This window comes from Salvelinus fontinalis, chromosome 7 (assembly GCF_029448725.1).
Source record: "Salvelinus fontinalis isolate EN_2023a chromosome 7, ASM2944872v1, whole genome shotgun sequence".
Lineage (NCBI taxonomy): Eukaryota > Metazoa > Chordata > Actinopteri > Salmoniformes > Salmonidae > Salvelinus > Salvelinus fontinalis.
The window spans coordinates 25,755,671-25,776,990 of record NC_074671.1 but is presented as its reverse complement, the minus strand read 5'-3'; the positions used below and the strand labels follow the sequence as shown (position 1 = coordinate 25,776,990).

The window sequence follows — 21,320 nt, the reverse complement described above, 5'->3', positions numbered from 1 at the left end:
CCAGTGATTTCAAGTCTATGTATATAGGCAGCAGCCTCTAATGTGCCAGTGATGCAAATTGTATTAATATAATATAATATAATTCTATTTAACAGTCTGATGGCCTTGAGATAGAAGCTGTTTTTCGGTTTCTCGGTCCCAGCTAGTTTGCCCCCAGTGATGCGTTGGGAAGGAGGCACCACCCAATGGAGAGCCCTACGATTGCGGGCGGTGCAGTTGCCGTACCAGGCAGTAATACAGCCCGACAGAATGCTCTCAATTGTGCATCTGTAAAGGTTTGTGAGGCTTTTAGGTACCAAGACAAATTTCTTCAGCCTCCTGAGGTTGAATAGGCACTGTTGCGCCTTCTTCACCACACATTGTCTGTGTGGGTGGACCATTTCAGTTTGTCAGTGATGTGTATGCCGAGGACCTTGAAACATTCCACCTCCTCCACTGCGTTCCAGTCGATGTGGATAGGGTGTTGCTCCCTCTGCAGTTTCCTGAAGTCCACGATCATCTCCTTTGTTTTGTTGATGTCGAGTAAGAGGTTATTTTCCTGGCACCACACTCTCAGAGCCCTCACCTCCTCCCTGTAGGCTGTCTCGTCATTGTTGGCAAACTTGATGATTGAGTTTGAGGCGTGCGTGGCCACGCAGTCAAGGGTGAACAGGGAGTACAGGAGGGGGCTGAGCACGGACCCTTGTGGGGTCCCAGTGTTGAGGATCAGCGAAGCGGAGGTGTTGTTTCCTACCTTCACCACCTGGGGGCGGCCTGTCAGGGAGTCCAGGACCCAGTTGCACACGGCAGGGTTCAGACCCAGGGCCTCGAGCTTAATGATGAGCTTGGAGGGTACTATGGTGATGAATGCTGAGCTGTAGTCAATGAACAGCATTCTTACATAGGTATTCCTCTTGTACAGATAGGATAGGGCTGTGTGCAGTGCGATGATGATTGCATCATCTGTGGATCTATTGGGGCGTTAAGCAAATTGAAGTGGGTCTAGGGTGTCAGGTAAGGTAGAGGTGATATGATCCTTGACTAGTCTCTCAAAGCACTTCATGATGACAGAAGTGAGTGCTACGGGGCAATAGTCATTTAGTTCAGTTACCTTTGCTTTCTTGGGTACAGGAACAAGGGTGGACATCTTGAAGCATGTGGGGACAGCAGACTTTGATAGCGAGAGATTGAATATGTCCGTAAACACACTAGCCAGCTGGCCTGCGCATGCTCTGAGGACGCGACTAGGGATGCCATCTGGGCCGACAGCCTTTCAAAGGTTAACACTCTTAAATGTCTTACTCACATCGGCCACGAAGAAGAAGAGCCCACAATCCTTGGTAGCGAGCCACGTCGGTGGCACCTTGTTATCCTCAAAGCTGTCGAAGACAGTGTTTAGCTTGTTTGAAAGCAAGACGTTGGTGTCCGTGACGTGGCTGGTTTTCCTTTTAAAGTCTGTGATTGTCTGTAGACCGTGCCACATACGTCTAGTGTCTGAGCCATTGAATTGCAACTCCACTTTGTCTCTATACTGACGTTTTGCCTGTTTGATTGCCTTACAAAGGGGAATAACTTCACTGTTAATATTCTGCCATATTCCCAGTCACCTTGCCATGGTTAAATGCAGTGGTTCGCTCTCTCAGTTTTGCACGAATGCTGCCATCTATCCACTGTTGCTGGTTAGGGTAGGTTTTAATAGTACAGTGGGTACAACATCTCCTACACACTTCCTGATAAACTCAGTCACCGTATCAGTATATTCGTCAATGCTATTCTTAGAGGCTACCCGGTCATATCCCAGTCCGTGTGATCAAAACAGTCTTGAAGTGTGGATTCCGATTGGTCAGATAAGCATTGAATAGTCCTTAGCACAGGTATTTCCTGTGAGTTTCTGCCTATAGGAAGGGAGGAGCAAAATGGAGTCATGATCAGATTTGCCGAAGGGAGGGCCTTGTAGGCATCCCAGAAGTTGGAGTAGCAGTGGTCAAGTGTTTTAGCAGCGCGCATACTACAGTCAATGTCCTGATAGAACTTCGGCAGCCTTTTTCTACAATTTGCTTTGTAAAAATCCCCAGATACAATAAATGAGTCCTGTGGTTTCTAGTTTGCATAAAGACTAGTGAAGTTCTTTGAGGGCTGTGACTATAACCGATTTTCTTTTTTTCTTGGAGATGATACAGCCAGCATTTAATTGTGTGGTATTCTAGGTCGGGTGAACAAAAGGACTTGAGATCCTGCATGTTATCCCAATCGCACCATGAGTCATTAATCATGAAACATGCTCCCCTGCCCTTCTTATCGGAGAGATATTTATTCATGTATGCGCGATGAACGAAGAACCCAACTGTCTGGACGGACTCTGACAGTATATCCTGTAAGAGCCATGTTTCCGGGAAACAGAGTATGTTACAATCCCTGATGTCTCTCTGGAAAAAAATCCTCGCCCTAAGCTCGTCAACTTTATTATCCATAGACAGGACATTAGCGAGTAATATACTTGGAAGTGGTGGGTGGTGTGCGCGCCTCCTAAGTCGAACTAGAAGACCACTCCGAGTACCTCTCCTCCGCCGGCAGTGTTTTGGGTCGGCCTCTGGATTCAGTTCAATTGCCCTGGAGGTGCACACCAGGGCAACAAAGGTTCCGATTCGGGAAAGCCGTATTTCTGGTCGTAATGCTGGTAGTGCTGGTGAGTTACTGCCGCTCTGATATCCAATAGTCCTTTTCAGCTGGGCTACTAAAAAAATTCTGGGCTAATAATTTAAGAAATAATACATAAAAAAACGAAATACTGGAAAGTTTCCTAAGAACTAGAAGCACGGCAGCCCTCTCTGTCGGCGTCATTTTCAATTTTTTTGCTCCAGACGCTTTGCATTAAGCATGGTGATCTTAGGATTGTGTGCGGCTGCTCTGCAACGGAAACCCATTTCATGAAGCTCCTGACGAACAGTTCTTGTGCTGACGTTGCTTCCAGAGGCAGTTTGGAACTCGGTAGTGAGTGTTGCAACCAAGGACAGACGATTTTTAAGCGCTACGCGCTTCAGCACTCGCCGGTTCCATTCTGTGAGCTAGTGTGGCCTACCACTTAGCGGCTGAGCCGTTGTTGCTCCTAGACGTTTCCAATTCACAATAACAGCACTTACAGATGACTGAGGCAGCTCTAGCAGGGCAGAAAGTTGACGAACGGACTTGTTGGAAAGGTGGCATGTTTAAAGTCAATGAATTCTTCAGTAAGGCCATTGTACTGTCAATGTTTGTCTATGGAGATTGCATGGCGGTGTGCTCAATTTTATACACCTGTCAACAACGGGTGTGGCTGAAATAACTGAATCCACTCATTTGAAGGGGTGTCCACATACACTATGTATACAAAAGTATAAAGTTTCATGCAGATCGGTCATTTGCTGCTTAAACCACTAATAACAATGACAGGACCACAACACTGGGTCAGGGACGGGATCGAGAGAGAGAGAGAGAGAGAGAGAGAAAGAGAAGAGAGGAAAGCAAGTGAGAGAAAAGAGAGCGAAGAGAGAGAGAAAGGAGAGAAAGAAGAGCGAGAAAGGAAAGAAACAGAGAAAGAGAGCGATAGAGAAACAGAAGGGAGAGAAGGAAAGATGCAAAAAGAGAGCGAGAGCGACCAACTCTCAGAGCTCTCCCCTAAGTGTGTCCTGAATAGCTTTATATACATAAACCTTTAATCAAGCCTCTTGACAAGCTCTATAGGCTCAATAGACATCAATCACCCTCACAAGATCGATAAGAGCATCTGCATTACAAAGCCTTTACCTCAGTCAGGTTCTTAATAGTGCATCAGCATGGTTTAATCAGAGAGGAAGTGAACATGTTAGAGTAGACAGATGTAAAGTACTGGAGCTGACTGGACCGGAGAGGTTGGACTCTATTCAATATACAGTACCAGTCAAAAGTTTGGACACACCTACTCATTCAAGGGTTTTTCTTTATTTATACTATTTTCTACATTGTAGAATACTAGTCAAGGTTATCTGATGCAGCACTCCATCACTCCCCTTCTTGGTCAAATAGCCCTTACACAGCCTGGAAGTGTGTTTGGTCATTGTCCTGTTGAAAAACAAATTATAGTCCACTAAGTGCAAACCAGATGGGATGGCGTATCGTTGCAGAATGCTGTGGTCGCCATGCTGATTAAGTGTGCCTTGAATTCTAAATAAATCACTGACTGTGTCACGAGCCAAGCACCCCCACACAATAACACCTCCTCCTCCATGCTTCACGGTGGGAACCACACATGCGGAGATCATCTGTTCACCTACTCTGCATATCACAAAGACCCGGCTGTTGGAACCAAAAATCTCAAATTTGGACTCAGACTTAAGGACAGATTTCCACAGGTCTAATGTCCATTGCTCGTGTTTCTTATCCCAAATAAGTGTCTTCTTATTGGTGTCCTTTAGTAGTGGTTTCTTTGAAGGAATTCGACCATGAAGGCCTGATTCACGCAGTCTCCTCTGAACAGTTGATGTTGAGATGTGTCTGTTACTTGAACTCTGTGGAGCAATTATTTGGGGTGCAATCTGAGGTGCAGTTATTTTTAATGAACTTATCCTCTGCAGCAGAGTTAACTTTGGGTTTTCCATTCCTGTGGCGGTCCTCATGAGAGTCAAGTTCATCATAGCGCTTGATGGTGTGTGCGACGGCACTTGAAGAAACTTTCAAAGTTCTTGAAATGTTCCGGATTGACTGACCTTCATGTCTTAAAGTAATGATGGACTGTCGTTTCTCTTTGCTTATCTGAGCTGTTCTTGCCATAATAAAGACTTGGTATTTTACCAAATAGGGCAATCTTTTGTATACAACCCTTACCTTGTCACAACACCTGTGAATGGCTCAAACGCATTAAGGAAAGAATTTCCACAAATTAACAAGGCACACCTGTTAATTGAAATGCATTCCAGGTGACTACCTCATTAAGCTTTGGGCCTTCTTTTTGCTTGGATGACTGTAGTCAACCTCATGAAGCTGGTTGAGAGAATGCCAAGAGTGTGAAAAAGCTGACATCAAGGCAAAGGGTGGCTACTTTGAAGAATCTCAAATATAAACATATTTGGATTTGTTTAAAACTTTTCTGGCTACTACATGACTCCATGTGTGTTATTTCATAGATTTGATGTCTTCACTATTATTCTACAATGTAGAAAATAGTAAAAATAAAAACCCTTGAATGTCCAAACTTTTGACTGGTACTGTATAGAGCACTACTTTTGACCCAGCCCTATTGGTTGACCCAGCCCAATTGGCCCTGGTCCAAATCAGTGTACTGTATAAGGAACAGGGTGTCATTTGAGACAGACTTTGTTAGTGTTCTAATCTCTTGGATGAGAAATGGATGGACATTCTGTTCTTGACCTAGTAGACGCAGGCGGGAGAGGAGGAGAGGCGGGGGGATAGGGGGACATAAGTTAGGAGGAGAAAAGGTTGGAAGAGAGAACTGGGGCAGAAGAGAAAATAAACTAATGTGAAAATGACCAGGAGAGGAGGACTTGACGTGATACAGGATGTGAGGAGAAGAGAGGAGAAGCGGTAGAGATTAGAGGTCGACCGATTATGATTTGTCAAAGCCGATACCGATTATGATTTGTCAAAGCCGATACCGATTATGATTTGTCAAAGCCGATACCGATTATGATTTGTCAAAGCCGATACCGATTATGATTTGTCAAAGCCGATACCAATTATGATTTGTCAAAGCCGATACCGATTATGATTTGTCAAAGCCGATACCGATTATTGGAGGCCAGAAAAAAAGCCGATACTGATTAATCGGCCGATTTTACCTTAATATAATACATCAATAAAATCAATTTAGCCTCAAATAAATAATGAAACATGTGCAATTTGGTTTAAATAATGCAAAAACAAAGTGGTGGAGAAGAAAGTAAAAGTGCAATATGTGCCATGTAAGAAAGCTAATGTTTAAGTTCCTTGTTCAGAACATGAGAACATATGAAAGCTGGTGGTTCCTTTTAACATGAGTCTTCAATATTCCCAAGTAAGAAGTTTTAGGTTGGAGTTATTATAGGAATTATAGGACTATTTCTCTCTATACGATTTGTATTTCATATACCTTAGGCACTTTAGTATTGCCAGTGTAACAGTTTAGCTTCCGTCCCTCTCCTCGCTCCTACCTGGGCTTGAACCAGGAACACATCGACAACAGCCACCCTCGAACCAGCGTTACCCATGCAGAGCAAGGGGAACAACTACTCCAAGTCTCAGAGCGAGTGACGTTTGAAACGCTATTAGCGCGCACCCCGCTAACTAGCTAGCCATTTCACTTCGGTGACACCAGCCTAATCTCGGGAGTTGATAGGCTTGAAGTCATAAACAGCACAATGCTTGTAGCATTGCGAAGAGCTGCTGGCAAAACGCACGAAAGTGCTGTTTGAATGAATGCTTACGAGCCTGCTGGTGCCTACCATTGCTCAGTCAGACTGCTCTATCAAATCATAGACTTAATTATAACATAATAACACACAGAAATACGAGCCTTAGGTCATTAATATAGTCGAATCCGGAAACTATCATCTCGAAAACAAAACGTTTATTCTTTCAGTGAAATACGGAACCATTCTGTATTTTATCTAACGGGTGGCATCCATAAGTCTAAATATTCCTGTTACATTGCACAACCTTCAATGTTATGTCATAATTACGTAAAATTCTGGCAAATTAGTTCGCAACGAGCCAGGCGGCCCAAACTGTTGCATATACCCTGACTCTGCGTGCAATGAACGCAAGAGAAGTGACACAATTTCACCTGGTTAATATTGCCTGCTAACCTGGATTTCTTTTTGTTAAATATGCAGGTTTAAAAATATATACTTCTGTGTATTGATTTTAAGAAAGGCATTGATATTTATGGTTAGGTACAGTCGAGCAACGATTGTGCTTTTTTTCGCAAATGCGCTTTTGTTAAATCATCCCCCGTTTGGCGAAGTTGGCTGTCTTTGTTAGGAAGAAATAGTCTTCACACAGTTCGCAACGAGCCAGGCGGCCCATACTGCTGCATATACCCTGACTCTGTTGCAAGAGAAGTGACACATTTTCCCTAGTTAAAAGAAATTCATGTTAGCAGGCAATATTAACTAAATATGCAGGTTTAAAAATATATACTTGTATATTGATTTTAAGAAAGGCATTGATGTTTATGGTTAGGTACACGTTGGAGCAACGACAGTCCTTTTTTGCGAATGCGCACCGCATCGATTATATGCAACGCCGTACACGCTAGATAAACTAGTAATATCAAAAGCCATGTGTAGTTAACTAGTGATTATGATTGATTGATTGATTGTTTTTTTATAAGATAAGTTTAATGCTAGCTCACAACTTACTTTGGCTTCTTACTGCATTCGCGTAACAAGCAGGCTCCTCGTGGAGTGCAATGTAAGGCAGGTGGGTTAGAACGTTGGACTACTTAACCGTAAGGTTGCAAGATTGAATCCCCGAGCTGACAAGGTAAAAATCTGTCATTCTGCCCCTGAACAAGGCAGTTAACCCACCATTCCTAGCCCGTCATTGAAAATAAGAATGTATTCTTAACTGACTTGCCTAGTTAAACAAAGGTGTAAAAAATAAAATAAATAAATCTGCCAAATCGGTGTCCAAAAATACAGATTTTCGATTGTTATGAAAACTTGAAATCGGCCCTAATTAAATCGGCCATTCCGATTAATCGGTCGACCTCTAGTAGAGATATAAACCATGTCACCAGGCACGTCCTCGGACAGCTGTGTGACTCCATGTTTGGGGTCCTGATGCAAAAGGTCAAAGGTTGTGGTGCTTCTAAACGGTCAACGCCAAGGAACCACCGCCAAGAAGTTGTGCAACTAATAATCATTCCATGTCCGCTCTCTCTTTTCCCATTACTGAAACATCCCCATTCCCTCCAGTGAGGTTGGAAGTTGGAAATCCGTCTCTACTTTGGAGGGGGAAGGAAGGAAATGCTGATTGTGAAATAAAAGTATCCTTTGTTCCAAATGTGAAAGCTTCAATTCATCAATACATCGTTACAGCACAAAAGACAGGAGACAAGGTCAGTCACACCCCACACAGCCACTTACACACACAGAGACAGAGACACAGACAGAGACACAGACAGAGACACAGACAGACAGAGCGAGAGAGACAGAGCGAGAGAGACAGAGCGAGAGAGACAGAGCGAGAGAGACAGAGCGAGAAAGACAGAGCGAGAGAGACAGAGCGAGAGAGACAGAGCGAGAGAGACAGAGCGAGAGAGACAGAGCGAGAGAGACAGAGCGAGAGAGACAGAGCGAGAGAGACAGAGAGAGAGAGACAGAGCGAGAGAGACAGAGCGAGAGAGCGAGAGTGTGCGAGAGAGCGAGAGAGAAACACACACACACATTTCCCTCAGATTACACAGACCCACAAAGAATTCCAAAACAAATCCAATTTCGATAAACTCACAGATCTATTGGGCGAAATACCACAGTGTGCAATTCAGCAGCAAGATTTGTGATCTGATTTGTGATCTGAAGAACAAACACCATTCTAAATACAACCTATATTTATGTTGATTTATTTTCCCTTTTGTACCTTAACTATTTGCATATTGTTACAACACTGTATATATAGACATAATTATGACATTTGAAATGTCTTTATTCTTTTGGAACTTTTGTGATTATTTTTTTTTACAGTAAACATTACAAACATATGTTTCCCATGCCAATAAAGCCCCTTAAATTTCAATTGAGGGAGCGAGAGAAAAAAACAGAGGGAGAGGGGTGAAAGAGGGACAGTGGGTTAATCAAGAGAAAGATATTTGGAGAGAATGGACGAGGGACAGATAGAAGGAGAGGGTTAGAACGAAAGAAAGCGCAAGAGAGAACTTTTAAATCAGGGCCCTTAAAAATGGACCCTCCCTCTCTGCCTGCTTTAAGAGGGCCCCGGAGGTCATTTTGCTCTGCTGTTCCTGAGTGGCCCTATCAGAGATCAGAGGACCGATCAATAGTCTCTGTAATCCACTGGCTAACACTGACACACCCACACCCATAGAGGTCACAGCAGATTAGCTACGCCACGAATAGCTGCCCATTACAGGTTATATTAGTACTTCTGCTCGCGGTCTGACAATGCTGTAGCCTGTTACAGATCACCTTTAATGAGCTATTTTACATAACTGGGAGGAAGGTATGTGCTTGTATGGGGGTGGTTGTGGGAGTGTGTGTGTGGGGAGTGTGTGTGTGTGACTACCTTTAAGGAATGTCTCAGTGCATCACAATGTGTGCATACACTAATTAGCATTGACAGAAGCATGTCATTAACATCCGTGCTGAGAAGCGTGTGTGTGTGTGTGTGTGTGTGTGTGTGTGTGTGTGTGGTTCCTGTCAGATGACATTGTTTCACATTTCCTCCCTGTGACTCTGAACCTCCAAACAATGAAACCATCAACAGCACTGGAACCAGCATGGCCAGCAAGGAAACACACACACGCGCGTGTGCACACACGCACTAGAGTAACAATGTGAGAGAGAATGACGAAGTCTCCTCTCACTCACTAGAGACCACTCACTCAATAGAGACCACTATATCACACACAATGGCTTTCTAAAACTACGGCTCACTTTATGAGGCTCACATGTATCCGGAGGACCAGTTTATACTTGTGTGTGTGTGTGTACATGTGCTCGTGTGTGTTTATAATAGGGGAAACGGCATCAGCGGAAGCAGTCGCCGGTCTTTACATATCACACAATTTCCTCTGCTTATTACAAAATCTATTTTCTCCTCAGCCGGTTTCACCGTCCATGCAGTGCATATTAAAATGGAAATCAAACCAATAGTCTCAGACAAATAAACAAATTCTTCCACTCCTGAAGTGACAAACAAAATACTTCTGAGTAAGGGTGTGTGTGCCTCCACCATGAGTGCGTACGTGCATGGCAGGCGTGCGCACGTCTGTGTGTGTGCCTGCACATATCTGTGTACGTGTGTGCACGTGCATGTGTGTTGCCAGACTCACTCGTGTATCTGTGAGGCGTGGCCCTCCATCTCTTTCACCAGCGTGGTCAGCTTGCCCAGTAGTTTCTGGTAGGAGTCCAAGATCAGCAGGTCATCCTCCCGGAGCAGGAAGCGGAGGCCGTGACCCTCCGTACGACCCAGACTGTGACCTGACGGAGCTGCCATACTGGTGATGGTGTGTTGTACGTACACCATGGGGTTCAGCTTACCTGGGAGACGGACAGAATTAAACACAGCACTACAATGGACATTGGCATCCTAGCAAGATGACCACAAATTCCGTTGCTGGCTCCTTCTCTAACCCTGCTAGGCTATCTGCCGCCCCCCCCCCCCCCCCTCCAGGGTTAGGGTCAGAGGTCAGGGCTTAGTGCTATTCTCTCACCTTGTTCGGCGTTGCGACCTCCTCTCTCCAGGGTGGAGCTCTTCCTGTTGTCCAGCTGCACTCCGAAGGCGCTGCCCAGAGAGGTGGTGGTTTTGGGGTAGGACACCTCCATCACGTTCACATGGCAGTTGGTGGGGCAGAAGTCGCTGCTGTGGAGCGGGGACACCTTGGTTTTAGCCTGCTTAAAGGTGGGCCACGCCCTGTTCTTCAACACCCGCGAGAACTGGAGGGAGGAGAGAGAGAGATGGTGGGAGTTAGCATTTAATAATGCTTTGGCGATGCTCTCTTTAGGATTGCAAAATTACACCAAGTTTATCAAAATTCCCAAGTTTCCAGAAATCCCTGTTGGGGGATTCCATTATTTCCTGCTTATTCCCTCCTGATTCCAGGAATCTTACAACCAGGATTTCTGTAAAACCTTAGAATTTGGGGAAAGCTACTTGAATCCTAGCTCTTTCGGTCTCTGGATGCAGGCTTTTGCCAAGCAGTAATAAGCTGGTCAGAATACCCCTGTCAGAATCATTTACATTCCCCTCTGCAATCCTTTGATTTATTTTAAATATTTGAGCCATTAGCCATTCATCAACATTTGGACACAGGAAACAGAATGTGCGTAACAAACAACCAGAGTCTGTGTTTATGTGGAGTATTTACAAATCTGAGCAACTCTGAACCCTGAAACACATCACCTATCAACACACTCATTCAGAAGTATAACCATGTTTAAGGCTGGGTTGGGTGATTTAACTGAAACCAGAGAATTATTGCACACAGTCTGACGTGCAATATCAGTCTTCACTGATACGTTCTATGAAGACGTATCACTTCAAGAAGCTCGACCTTCTTCCTCGGTATGATTTCATCTCAGTTGCATGCCTGTGCATGTGTTTCAGAGGGGGGTTTTCCATTCACATACGTCCATGCAGAACTAACAAACACCGGACAAATAGAGAGATCCATCATAGTGTATTGTGGTTTGGCAGTTTCCATTGAAACCAGAAGAAGAAATGTCTTCTGTCAGATACATTACCCTGGACAATATAAATACTATATTGTTTAAATGAATATATACTTCCCCTGGGCTGCACGGTAAATCACATACACAACCATGGAAAACAAGAACATAAATCTGCACGCCACCAAACTCTCTACTGTAAGCCATGCTCCCCTGGTCTGGGTACTAACTAAGTGACTGATAGCATCTCTGTGTGTTAATATGCTAGGTGCCTGCGGGGTATGTTCAGCATCCTAAAAACATTTTTTGGTGAACCCTCTGTCATAGACCCTACATAACATTCACACACATCGCAAACGATTGATGGCCTACTGGGCAAATCTCCCTTGAGGCAGTCAAGCCATTGCATTCCTTTCACAATTGTAGTCCGGTTGCGGTAGCTGAACCTCGTTTCAAATAAATCATTATATTTGTACGCCTAGCAATCACAAAATGATGTTACTGTCTCAAATTAACGAAAGGAGTCGAAAGAGTCGTTCTTTTGACCGAACGGGTCAAAAAGGTCAGAGTCAGTAAAGAGCCGAACTTCCCATCACTAGTAGCCGGCCGACCCACCAGGAAATCTACATAACGGTCACCCTCTCTCCCTCACCCTCCCTCCCCTGGAATGGCACATGTACAGGAGGGAGTTATTACACAACTTTAGGCCAGGATGTAGAGATCTTTAGTCTATCCAGCTATGGTTAATCCAAGGCTCCATCAAAGGTATTGCCAGAGTTTAGAAGTCATTATCCCCCCCCCCCCCCTCTCTCTCACACATATAAACACGTGCTCACATATACAAACCACACACACGCTTACCTAAATATTATCCAGACCTCTCTCAAGGGTCAAGAAGAGCTGATTACATTTCTGCAGGCCAGTGTTCTACCTTGTTGACGTAAGAGCGCATCTTGTTTATAACCTCTCACTTCTCATGTAAATCTGACAGGCCGGCGTCAACATCCCTGGTAAATAACTGTCTCGGTCTGTCTCAGCGAATACAGGGGGTGACACTCGTTCATTATTTTCCGTTGATCTTTCATTCGGCATATAAACAGACACATTCAAATTCCACAGCAAAACATTGGGCAAAAAAAATGGTGCCCTATTCCGTACATAGTGCACTTCTTTTGACCAGAGCCCTACGGGCTATGTAGTGCTCTAGGGAATAGGGTGCTATTTGGGATGCAGACATTCAGTGGAAATGTAACGATGGTCTGATAACAGAAGTGTCAGCAGTGAAGTGGTCATGGCATCCTGTCTAGAGTAGTAGAATGAATGGTGCTTTATATTATCATATACTTTTTAGTAAAATTATTCATGTGTTGACAGAGGAAAATGTGTCTTCGCAATGGGAGATGATGTAAATCCTTGCTTTACTTTGTTCACAACCACCTGAGAGACACACACACACACACACGTTTGGGCACGCACGCACGCAAGCGCCACACACCCATCCCCCACCACCACACACCGTACCTTTCTGTAGTTGGTGATACGTCTGTTGATGTGTTCCATCCGCTCTCCACACATGGCGCTGAAGCGGACCTGCAGGTTCTCGGGGATGACGTCACAGCTGGAGCTCAGTCTACTGCACATCTGAACCAGTGTGTCATCACTATGCGCCAGCGCCTCCAGGATCTGACAGGGTTGAAGGACAAATGTTAGAGAGAAGGAGGCTGACTTTATTACATGTAACTTATAAGGGTAAAAGGCCCTATCCAATCCTTAAAAAGGTGCAATATGCAGAAATCGCTCCACTATTTCCTGGTTGCAAAAATTCAAATAGTTCACCTAATGTAAGTTTATGTGATCAAAACAAGCTATGCATAGTGTAGATTCAAAGTACCATCTAAACCGCTGTGAAATATATTTTCCATAACCAAAAATATGGTATTTTCAGCTTTTTTTTGTACTAAACTGAAAGTAATAGGCAAAAACTAAACTTAAGAACAGGAATCATAGAAATAGCAAACACAGAACAGATCTACAGCTCATTAGACTTGCTTTTAATTAGACTGACAGATCTAGAACTCACATTTCTGTATGAATTTGGTCATGTCGCCAAAAAACGTACATAGTGCAGCTTTAAATCACAGACAGAAAACAGAAAGTCCAAAGAAGCAGAGTTGCAGAAAAGGCAAGTGAGTGACGGAGGAAAAAAACACTTTTTCTGTTGTTTTTTAACTGGACGCCCACCAGAAGAGAAGAAGAACGACAGGGGAAATGTAACAGCGGGAGGAGGAGAGGAGTGGAGGAGAGATGAAGTGCCCAGCAGCGTTTGTGATATTAAAATTCAACATCACACTGAGCTCTCTCTTTCTCTCTCTCTCTCTTCCCCCTCAGTTTCCCTCGTACCCTCTCTATCTTTCTCTCTCTCTCTCTCTCTCTTCCCCCTCTGTTTCCCTCATACCCTCTCTATCTTTCTCTCTCTCTCTCTCTCTCTCTTCCCCCTCTGTTTCCCTCATACCCTCTCTATCTTTCACTCTCTCTCTCTCTCAACCCAGGACTAGTGGGGCAGATGTTTGTAATAACACTAAAATGTATTTTAGTTTCTGGGGGACGAGACACAGACAGACTTTTAATATCCAGAACAAGTCATAGATTTGGCCTGGGTTCAAGTGTCTGACAACTCTTACTGTTGTCGTAAATCCATGCTGGTTTGCGGTCTGGTGTGCGTCTGTGTGCGTGCACACACGTGTGCTTGTGTGTGTGCGTGACCCAGACAAATGGGGACCAATCTGATAAAGCTATTTCAGGTATGAGAACAGAACTAAAACAGTCCTAACGCACAACAAAGATCAGATCGGGTTGGGGAGAACCGGGACAGAAGTAACACTTTTTGTTTTGATCCAAAACTCAGAGATCGATAAGCTAGTCACTATATTTTATGACAAACAATTTATATACAGTATGTCCTCCACCATTAGAAACTGTCATTTCATTTCGAGGGTAAATGAGTTGAAATGATATAGACAGACCTACTCTAGACAGATATTATGCACTTCTCACCGGCCGTTACTTTCGTCCCACGCCTATGTTACTTCGGCCCCGCCAGCAAGAACAGAAGTTGCTGGCGGGGCCGAAGTAACATAGGCGTGGGACGAAAGTAGCGGCCAGTGAGAAGTGCACAATATCTGTCTTATTTCCACGCTTGTTACTTTCAACAAATGTACCATCGGCCATCATTTCATATCTGTGTCAATTCATTAAACAAGGCTATTGGTTTGTAATTTTCGAAAATGAACCATGCGTCAACATCGCAACCACAATATTTAAAGCCTTACAATATTAAAATCAGACTAAAATGGATCACATAATAGATATAGCTATATTAACCATCCTTTCCTCATCTCACTTTAATAAGAATGTAGATGGTTTCTCACAGTTTTCAATGATTATTCCTGCTTAGCCCTACCAATAATACTTCCGCCGCATCCCCATGGCTAGCATCCAAGACTAGCTAGCATGAAACTTAAAACCTACACTGTCACTATTTACTAGATGGGTTAAGAAAATAACATATGTTTGGTACTCTGCAACTGAAAAACACTTCCAGATCGTTCCTCGCTCAAAACAACTTTTGTTGATAACTCGTTGAAGTGTTATTTTGCAGGGAGGTCGTCTTCCAAATTAGGAAAGTGTCTTTATGTTAGGGCTGGGTGAAATATTGTATTTTACGCATTTATTTGACCTTTATTTAATTAGGCAAGTCAGTTAAGAACAAATTCTTATTTTCAATGACGGCCTAGGAACAGTGGGTTAACTGCCTTGTTCAGGGGCAGAACGACAGATTTTTACCTTGTTAGCTCGGGGATTCGATCTTGCAACCTTTTGGTTACTAGTCCAACGCTCTAACCACTAGGCTACCTGCCGCCCCAAATACCGGTTTGGGTTGTTACTTTACCTTCTATAACGGTATTTGAATGTTTGGTTTGTTAAATGTAATATGCCGTGTGTAACGTCCATTTTTATAGTTTACACTGCAACTTGAGTCATCCCTTTCCGCCTAAATCAGCATGTCGTCTGTGCAACAGTATCTTCTAAATCAAAGAGGAATAGGGGAATATGAATATGTTGGCTACATGAAGAAACATTTCATGTAGCCAAAAATGATAGGGTCCCATAGGAAACACTGACCAACACATTGGTTCCTACCCTGGCACAATAACTTTGTTTGACCTGCTGGCCGCAATGAATTCTACAGCGGGATTAGTACACGCTCAACCAGTGACTTCGGAGATGTCCTCCGACCAACAACCGTCTATCAGGTGTGCGCAGGCAAAATAGATCATGCTGCAGGCAGCATAGAGGACAAAAAGATATGTGTAGAACTGATAATTGATCACATGGTGCAAGAATGACTGCAATCAATTGAATGTTATGTTGGACACAGCTTTGTAGAAGCAAAACATACACAGCCTCTGCTCAACAAACACGAACCATAGACCAAATCGTTTGGGGTGCTGCAGTTCCCGAACGATATTGGGCTCATCACCCTCACGGCAGGCAAGCAATGCATTCCGCCAAGAGTCGTTCACAATGTAGTCCGGTTGCGGCCTCAACTAGACCTTGTTTCAAATGTACCAAGAGCTTGTCTTATTTGTACGTCGAGCAATTAACAAATGTACACTTTTTAAAGCATGCTTTTACAAGTCTCAGTCACAAATGACAGCTCCAATAAGCCCCTAATGGTAAACGATATGTGAACGAGAGGCTTGTAGAATGTTTTCTGTTCATCGTTCAACGGCAGGGGGTCCTGCGTGCTCTGGGCATTACTGGTTCAAATGAACGAAATGAGTCGGACGAGTCGTTCTTTTGACTGAAAGAGTCGGAAAAATCAGAGTCAGTGAAAAGAGCCGAACTTCCCATCACTAGTGTCTGCTAGCACCCCGCACCTCAGTCTTCACAAAACGCAAGCCGTCTCAGAACTGGCTCTCTCTCTGGCAGGCTTCATAACACTTGACTAGCATCGATCTCAGCTTAAGATGATTCAACAGAGAACGGCTGCTTTGCTGCTGAAAATCACGGGGGGGGAAATACAGTCAAACGCACGTTACTGTATGTTGCTATGAATGTTCTAGTCAGACAGCCAGGTATCGACTGTGCATGTGCCGCATTAAGGAAGCTTGTTTCTTTGAAGGAGAGACGAATCAATGCACCTATATATCAAATGAAAAGAATATGAAAAGCAATGGGAAGCAGCATTACATTTCACACAAACAACTCAATCTGTTTTCTGTACGTCCTCATTATGTAGTACCGGTCTCATAACGCACCATGTACTGTACACACACACACACACACACACACACACACACACACACACACACACACACACACACACACACACACACACACATTTATCTCTTCATTATATAGTAGCTCTGCTAGCATCATAACAACACACAGGGTTCTGAGGTGATCTACACCACTATGTATCATCTAGCAGGTAATTCAATTCAATCCTCTCCTCTTTTTTCTCCTCTCCTCCCTTTTCCTCTGCAGAAATGTCTCCGTACAGCACAGGGTGGGTGTCTCCAGTGTGATTGCTTAAAGCTTCAATCGGCAACTTTTTGGGCCACCCGACCAATTTCACATAGAACTGTGAGTTATAGATCTGTCACTCTCATTGCTAGCAAGTCTAAGAGGCGGTAGATCTGTTCTATGTACGCTCTTTCTATGGTTCCTGTTCTTAAGTTTCGTTTTTGCGGCTTTTACTTTCGGTTTTGTACACCGGCTTCAAATAGCTGAGAATACAATATTTGGGGTTATGGAACGAATGTTACACAGCGGTTTAGATGGTACAATGATTCTCTAAACTATACTTGCTTGTTTTGTCACAAACAAAAATTAGGCGAACTATTTCACTTTTAGCAACCAGGAAATGGCAGAGTGATTTCTGCCTAGTACACCTTGAATGAAACACACACTCCACATTAACTGTTGTGTCAAACCTGGAGTTCAGAAGACAAGCTTCTGGTCCAACTCCACACCTGGTTTAACTGCATCATTGTGTATGTGCTGGGTTAAAATGAAAGCCTGGACTCTCAAAGTTGCCGACATCTAATAAACAGTCCTGTACATTATTTGTTGGTCTCAGTGGGCCCTGTCCTACCTTGGCTGTGAGGCTGAAGAATCCTTTTGGCTCCACCATCTTCTCCAGGACTCTACACTTGATCCCGGCGGTGCTGTCGTAGTCGTACACCACTCCATACTCCAGATGGACGTTGTCTACGGTCAGACTCACGTGGTCCTTCTTACCATCAATGATAGCGATGGTGTTAAACTTATCCATCACCTCTGAGAGGGGGAATACACACAACGGGTGAGAGAGGAGCACACACACACACACACACACACACACACACACACACACACACACACACACACACACACACACACACACACACACACACACACACACACACACACACATACATACATACATACATACATACATACATACATACATACATACATACATACATACATACATACACTTGAGGTGAGATACACACACATACTGGGCCTGTACTACATGGCACAGGTGAGACGTACAAACAGCAGGGGTGGAACACACACAATTTGTACACAACATTGTAAGGCACACAAATACACACCAGGGATGAAACACTAATGATGTCTAATGTTCCGTGATAAGGGGAGAAAGAGGCTCCTTATCTCAGCAGCACATAGTCTGGCTGATAGTCTGGCTGATAGTCGGGCTGATAGTCGGGCTGATAGTCGGGCTGATAGTCGGGCTGATAGTCGGGCTGTTCTGAACTAACTAATAAGAAGAGGAGAGAAACTCTTCCGGTTCCCTCCAAAAATAGCAAACTATCTAGAGGTCATTTAGTGGGAAGACCATTTCCCTATGGCTCCCACCTCTCTTCTACCTTCCTCCACCTCTCCTGCTCTCCACCCCTCCCTCCCTCCAGACTCACCCCTCCATCTCTCTCTCTCTCCCTCCCTCCACCTCTCCCACCCTCCACCTCTCCCTCCCTCCCTCCCTCCATCCATCCCCCTTCACCTCTCCCTCCCTCCCTCCATCCATCCCCCTTCACCTCTCCCTCCCTCCCTCCCTCCCTCCCTCCCTCCCTCCCTCCCTCCACCTCTCTCTCCCTCCATCCCCTTCACCTGTCCCTCCTTCCACCTCTCTCTCTCCCTACATCTCTAAATGATGAGCAATACCGCCCCTGCACTAATGCGATGACCCAATATGCCAATAGAACCTGATCTGCACTCGTTCAGGAAGGAGGGAATTCTGTCTTCAGAGTCTGGAACTCGGGGGGGGGGGGGGGGGCTGCACGTGCCTGGCTGCACGTGTCTGTGCCTGCATGTGTGTCCCTGTGTGTGTGTGTGTGTGTGTGTGTGTGTGTGTGTGTGTGTGTGTGTGTGTGTGTGTGTGTGTGTGTGTGTGTGTGTGTGTGTGTGTGTGTGTGTGTGTGTGTGTGTGTGTGTGTGTGTGTGTGTGTGTGTGTGTGTGTGTGTGTGTGTGTGTGTGTTTATCTTACCCTCTACTTTACACTGGAAGCCGTCCCCGTTCTCCTCAGCAGTTTGTTTCTGGTTCTTCCCCTGGTCCTCCTGGGAACTCTCACTGTTGTTATACACCCACTGTATACTGTCCTGCTGTATGGAGAACACCACAAAACACCTGTCACCTGTCACCCAAAGTGGACCTGCCTTTTCAATGTACACCTTAAAAACCAGCCAGTTGGTGCAGTGGTCCTGCTGTGTGGTTGGGACCAGTTAAAGAGGGGTTAACATTGCATGTGAAATAGCTGCAACAGCTCTGGTCTATGATGTCAGGGTTGGCCTGTCAGAGCAAACTGACAAGGCTTCACAAACACACTGCAGCACAAACACAACCCCATGCCAATCTCATCAAACCACTGTTCCGTGCCACAGGCAGACAAAAAGGCGTGTGTGTGTGTCCCCTCCACAACCCAACCCACGGCCAGCTCCCTGCCAGGACAACATGCTGTGATCGCCCACTGCGCTGTGGTCTGCTAGGGTACAACCCCCCCTCCCCGTTGGGGCGTTTCCCTGTGCTCTGGTCTGATGTAAACCAGAATGTCAGTAGTGTTGGAACCATGTAGCTCTTCATTAAACCACCAATTCCAAGGCTGGCTCATCTCCCCCCTCTGTTCTTCTCCTCCCCCTATGTTCTTCTCCTCCATCTCTCCCCTCTGTTCTTCTCCTCCCCCTCTGTTCTTCTCCTCCATCTCTCCCCTCTGTTCTCCTCCCCCACTGTTCTTCTCCTCCATCTCCCCGCTCTGTTCTTCTGCTCCATCTCTCCCTAAACATTCGCCTACAGAGGAGACTAGTGTAGGCTGGCTCCTTCCCAACACTCTCCAAGCTCTCTCCCCCAGCCACCCCAGCCTCTCTCCCCCATCCAACCTGACTCTCTACTCCCCCTCCCCTCCTCGGCCCCAGCCACACCAGCCTCTCTCCCCCATCCAGCCTGGCTCTCTACTCCCCTCCCCTCCTTGGCCCCAGCTACCCCAGCCTCTCTCCCCCATCCAGCCTGGCTTTCTACTCCCCTCCCCTCCTCGGCCCCAGCCACCCCAGCCTCTCTCCCCCATCCAGCCTGGCTCTCTACTCCCCTCCCCGGCCTCCCCTTCTCCCTCTGTGTGTGTGTGGGGAGAGAGACTGGGAGAGCTGGGTCATTAAGCAGGAATAATACTAGTATTGGCTCCTGTAGAAGAGAGCAGGGCTGACCCCTGGCTCACTGCTCACTGTGGGGCTCAGGCTGTTGTGGGAGAGACTGGGTTGGGTTAAGACACTGGGGGGGGGCTGGAGTTGGAGTTCTAGTACTTCTCCCCTCTCCTCTCCTCTCCTCTCAGTATTACCTGTGTGGGTCTTCTGTATTTCCTACAGGCAGTAACGTGTGCGATGACGCTGGCGTGGCTCTCCTTACTGACGTTGATGTTGTTCACCTTGATGATGCACTGGCCGGGGTGGAGCCCTGCGATGGCTGCCACCGTACCTACACAAAGGAGAGAAGAGAAGGAGCAAAGGTTAAAGTACCCACACATAGATGAGGTCGTCACAAGTTACCACAACCACAAAGTCATAAATCCAGCTTATTTCTACAATTTCTCTTCTTAAAATCAGATTTTAAACCCAGACTTCCAGTCATTGTGCTAACGCTAGTTAGCAACTCCCTTTAAACTACACATAGAGACATAAAAATGATATCCACAAGTTAATGACTCCGGGTAAGTATCCCAAAGTATCCCTTTAACCCTAACCACATTGCTAACCTTATGCCTAATCCTAATCTTAATTTATAACCAAAAAGCTAATTTGTGTTTTCATGACTTTTCCGATTTAGCCAATTTTGACTTTGTGGCTGTTCTAACTAGTGACAACCAAGGAAAGGGGAGGAAAAAACAAGACCACTTCCTAGATGATAGAGGGGCCAGAGAGGAGGGGGTTGAGGGCCGTTAACGGATATAGGTGGGATGGAACGAGAGTAGCTGAGGGGTGGGTTTACGGAGATAGGTGGGATGGCCTGAGAGTAGCTGGGGGGTGGGTTTACAGAGATAGGTGGGATGGACTGAGAGTAGCTGAGGGGTGGGTTTACGGAGATAGGTGGGATGGACTGAGAGTAGCTGAGGGGTGGGTTTACGGAGATAGGTGGGATGGCCTGAGAGTAGCTGAGGGGTGGGTTTACGGAGATAGGTGGGATGGCCTGAGAGTAGCTGAGGGGTGGGTTTACGGAGATAGGTGGGAAGGAAAGTGCCATGTATGTAACATGTACATGTAACAAGAAAAGAAAAAGCTGTAAAAATAGATTTTTTGGGATGCCCCCCCACAAAAAAGAGAGAGAGACACAGAGAGAGAGAGAGACACAGAGAGAGAGAGAGCGAGACACACACAGAGAGAGCGAGACTCACATAGAGAGAGACACAGAGAGAGAGAGAGAGAGAGAGA

The 21,320-nt window shown here is 45.3% G+C and overlaps 1 protein-coding gene across 5 annotated transcripts in view; it reads right to left on the bottom strand.

Annotated features, from left to right (window-relative positions):
- prex2 (phosphatidylinositol-3,4,5-trisphosphate-dependent Rac exchange factor 2) overlaps nt 1-21,320 on the bottom strand; it is a 212,689-nt gene that overhangs the window by 77,841 nt on the left and 113,528 nt on the right. For 4 of the 5 annotated variants that reach the window (XM_055928871.1, XM_055928872.1, XM_055928873.1 and 1 more), the window contains 6 exons: nt 20,234-20,370; nt 18,896-19,010; nt 17,497-17,681; nt 12,858-13,019; nt 10,382-10,604; nt 10,001-10,208 (listed from right to left, as the gene is read on the bottom strand). In XM_055928871.1, coding sequence (XP_055784846.1) covers nt 10,001-10,208; nt 10,382-10,604; nt 12,858-13,019; nt 17,497-17,681; nt 18,896-19,010; nt 20,234-20,370 — 1,030 coding nt within the window. The remainder of the gene's footprint in view (nt 1-10,000; nt 10,209-10,381; nt 10,605-12,857; nt 13,020-17,496; nt 17,682-18,895; nt 19,011-20,233; nt 20,371-21,320) is intronic. The other variant, XM_055928870.1, reaches the window with a different exon arrangement.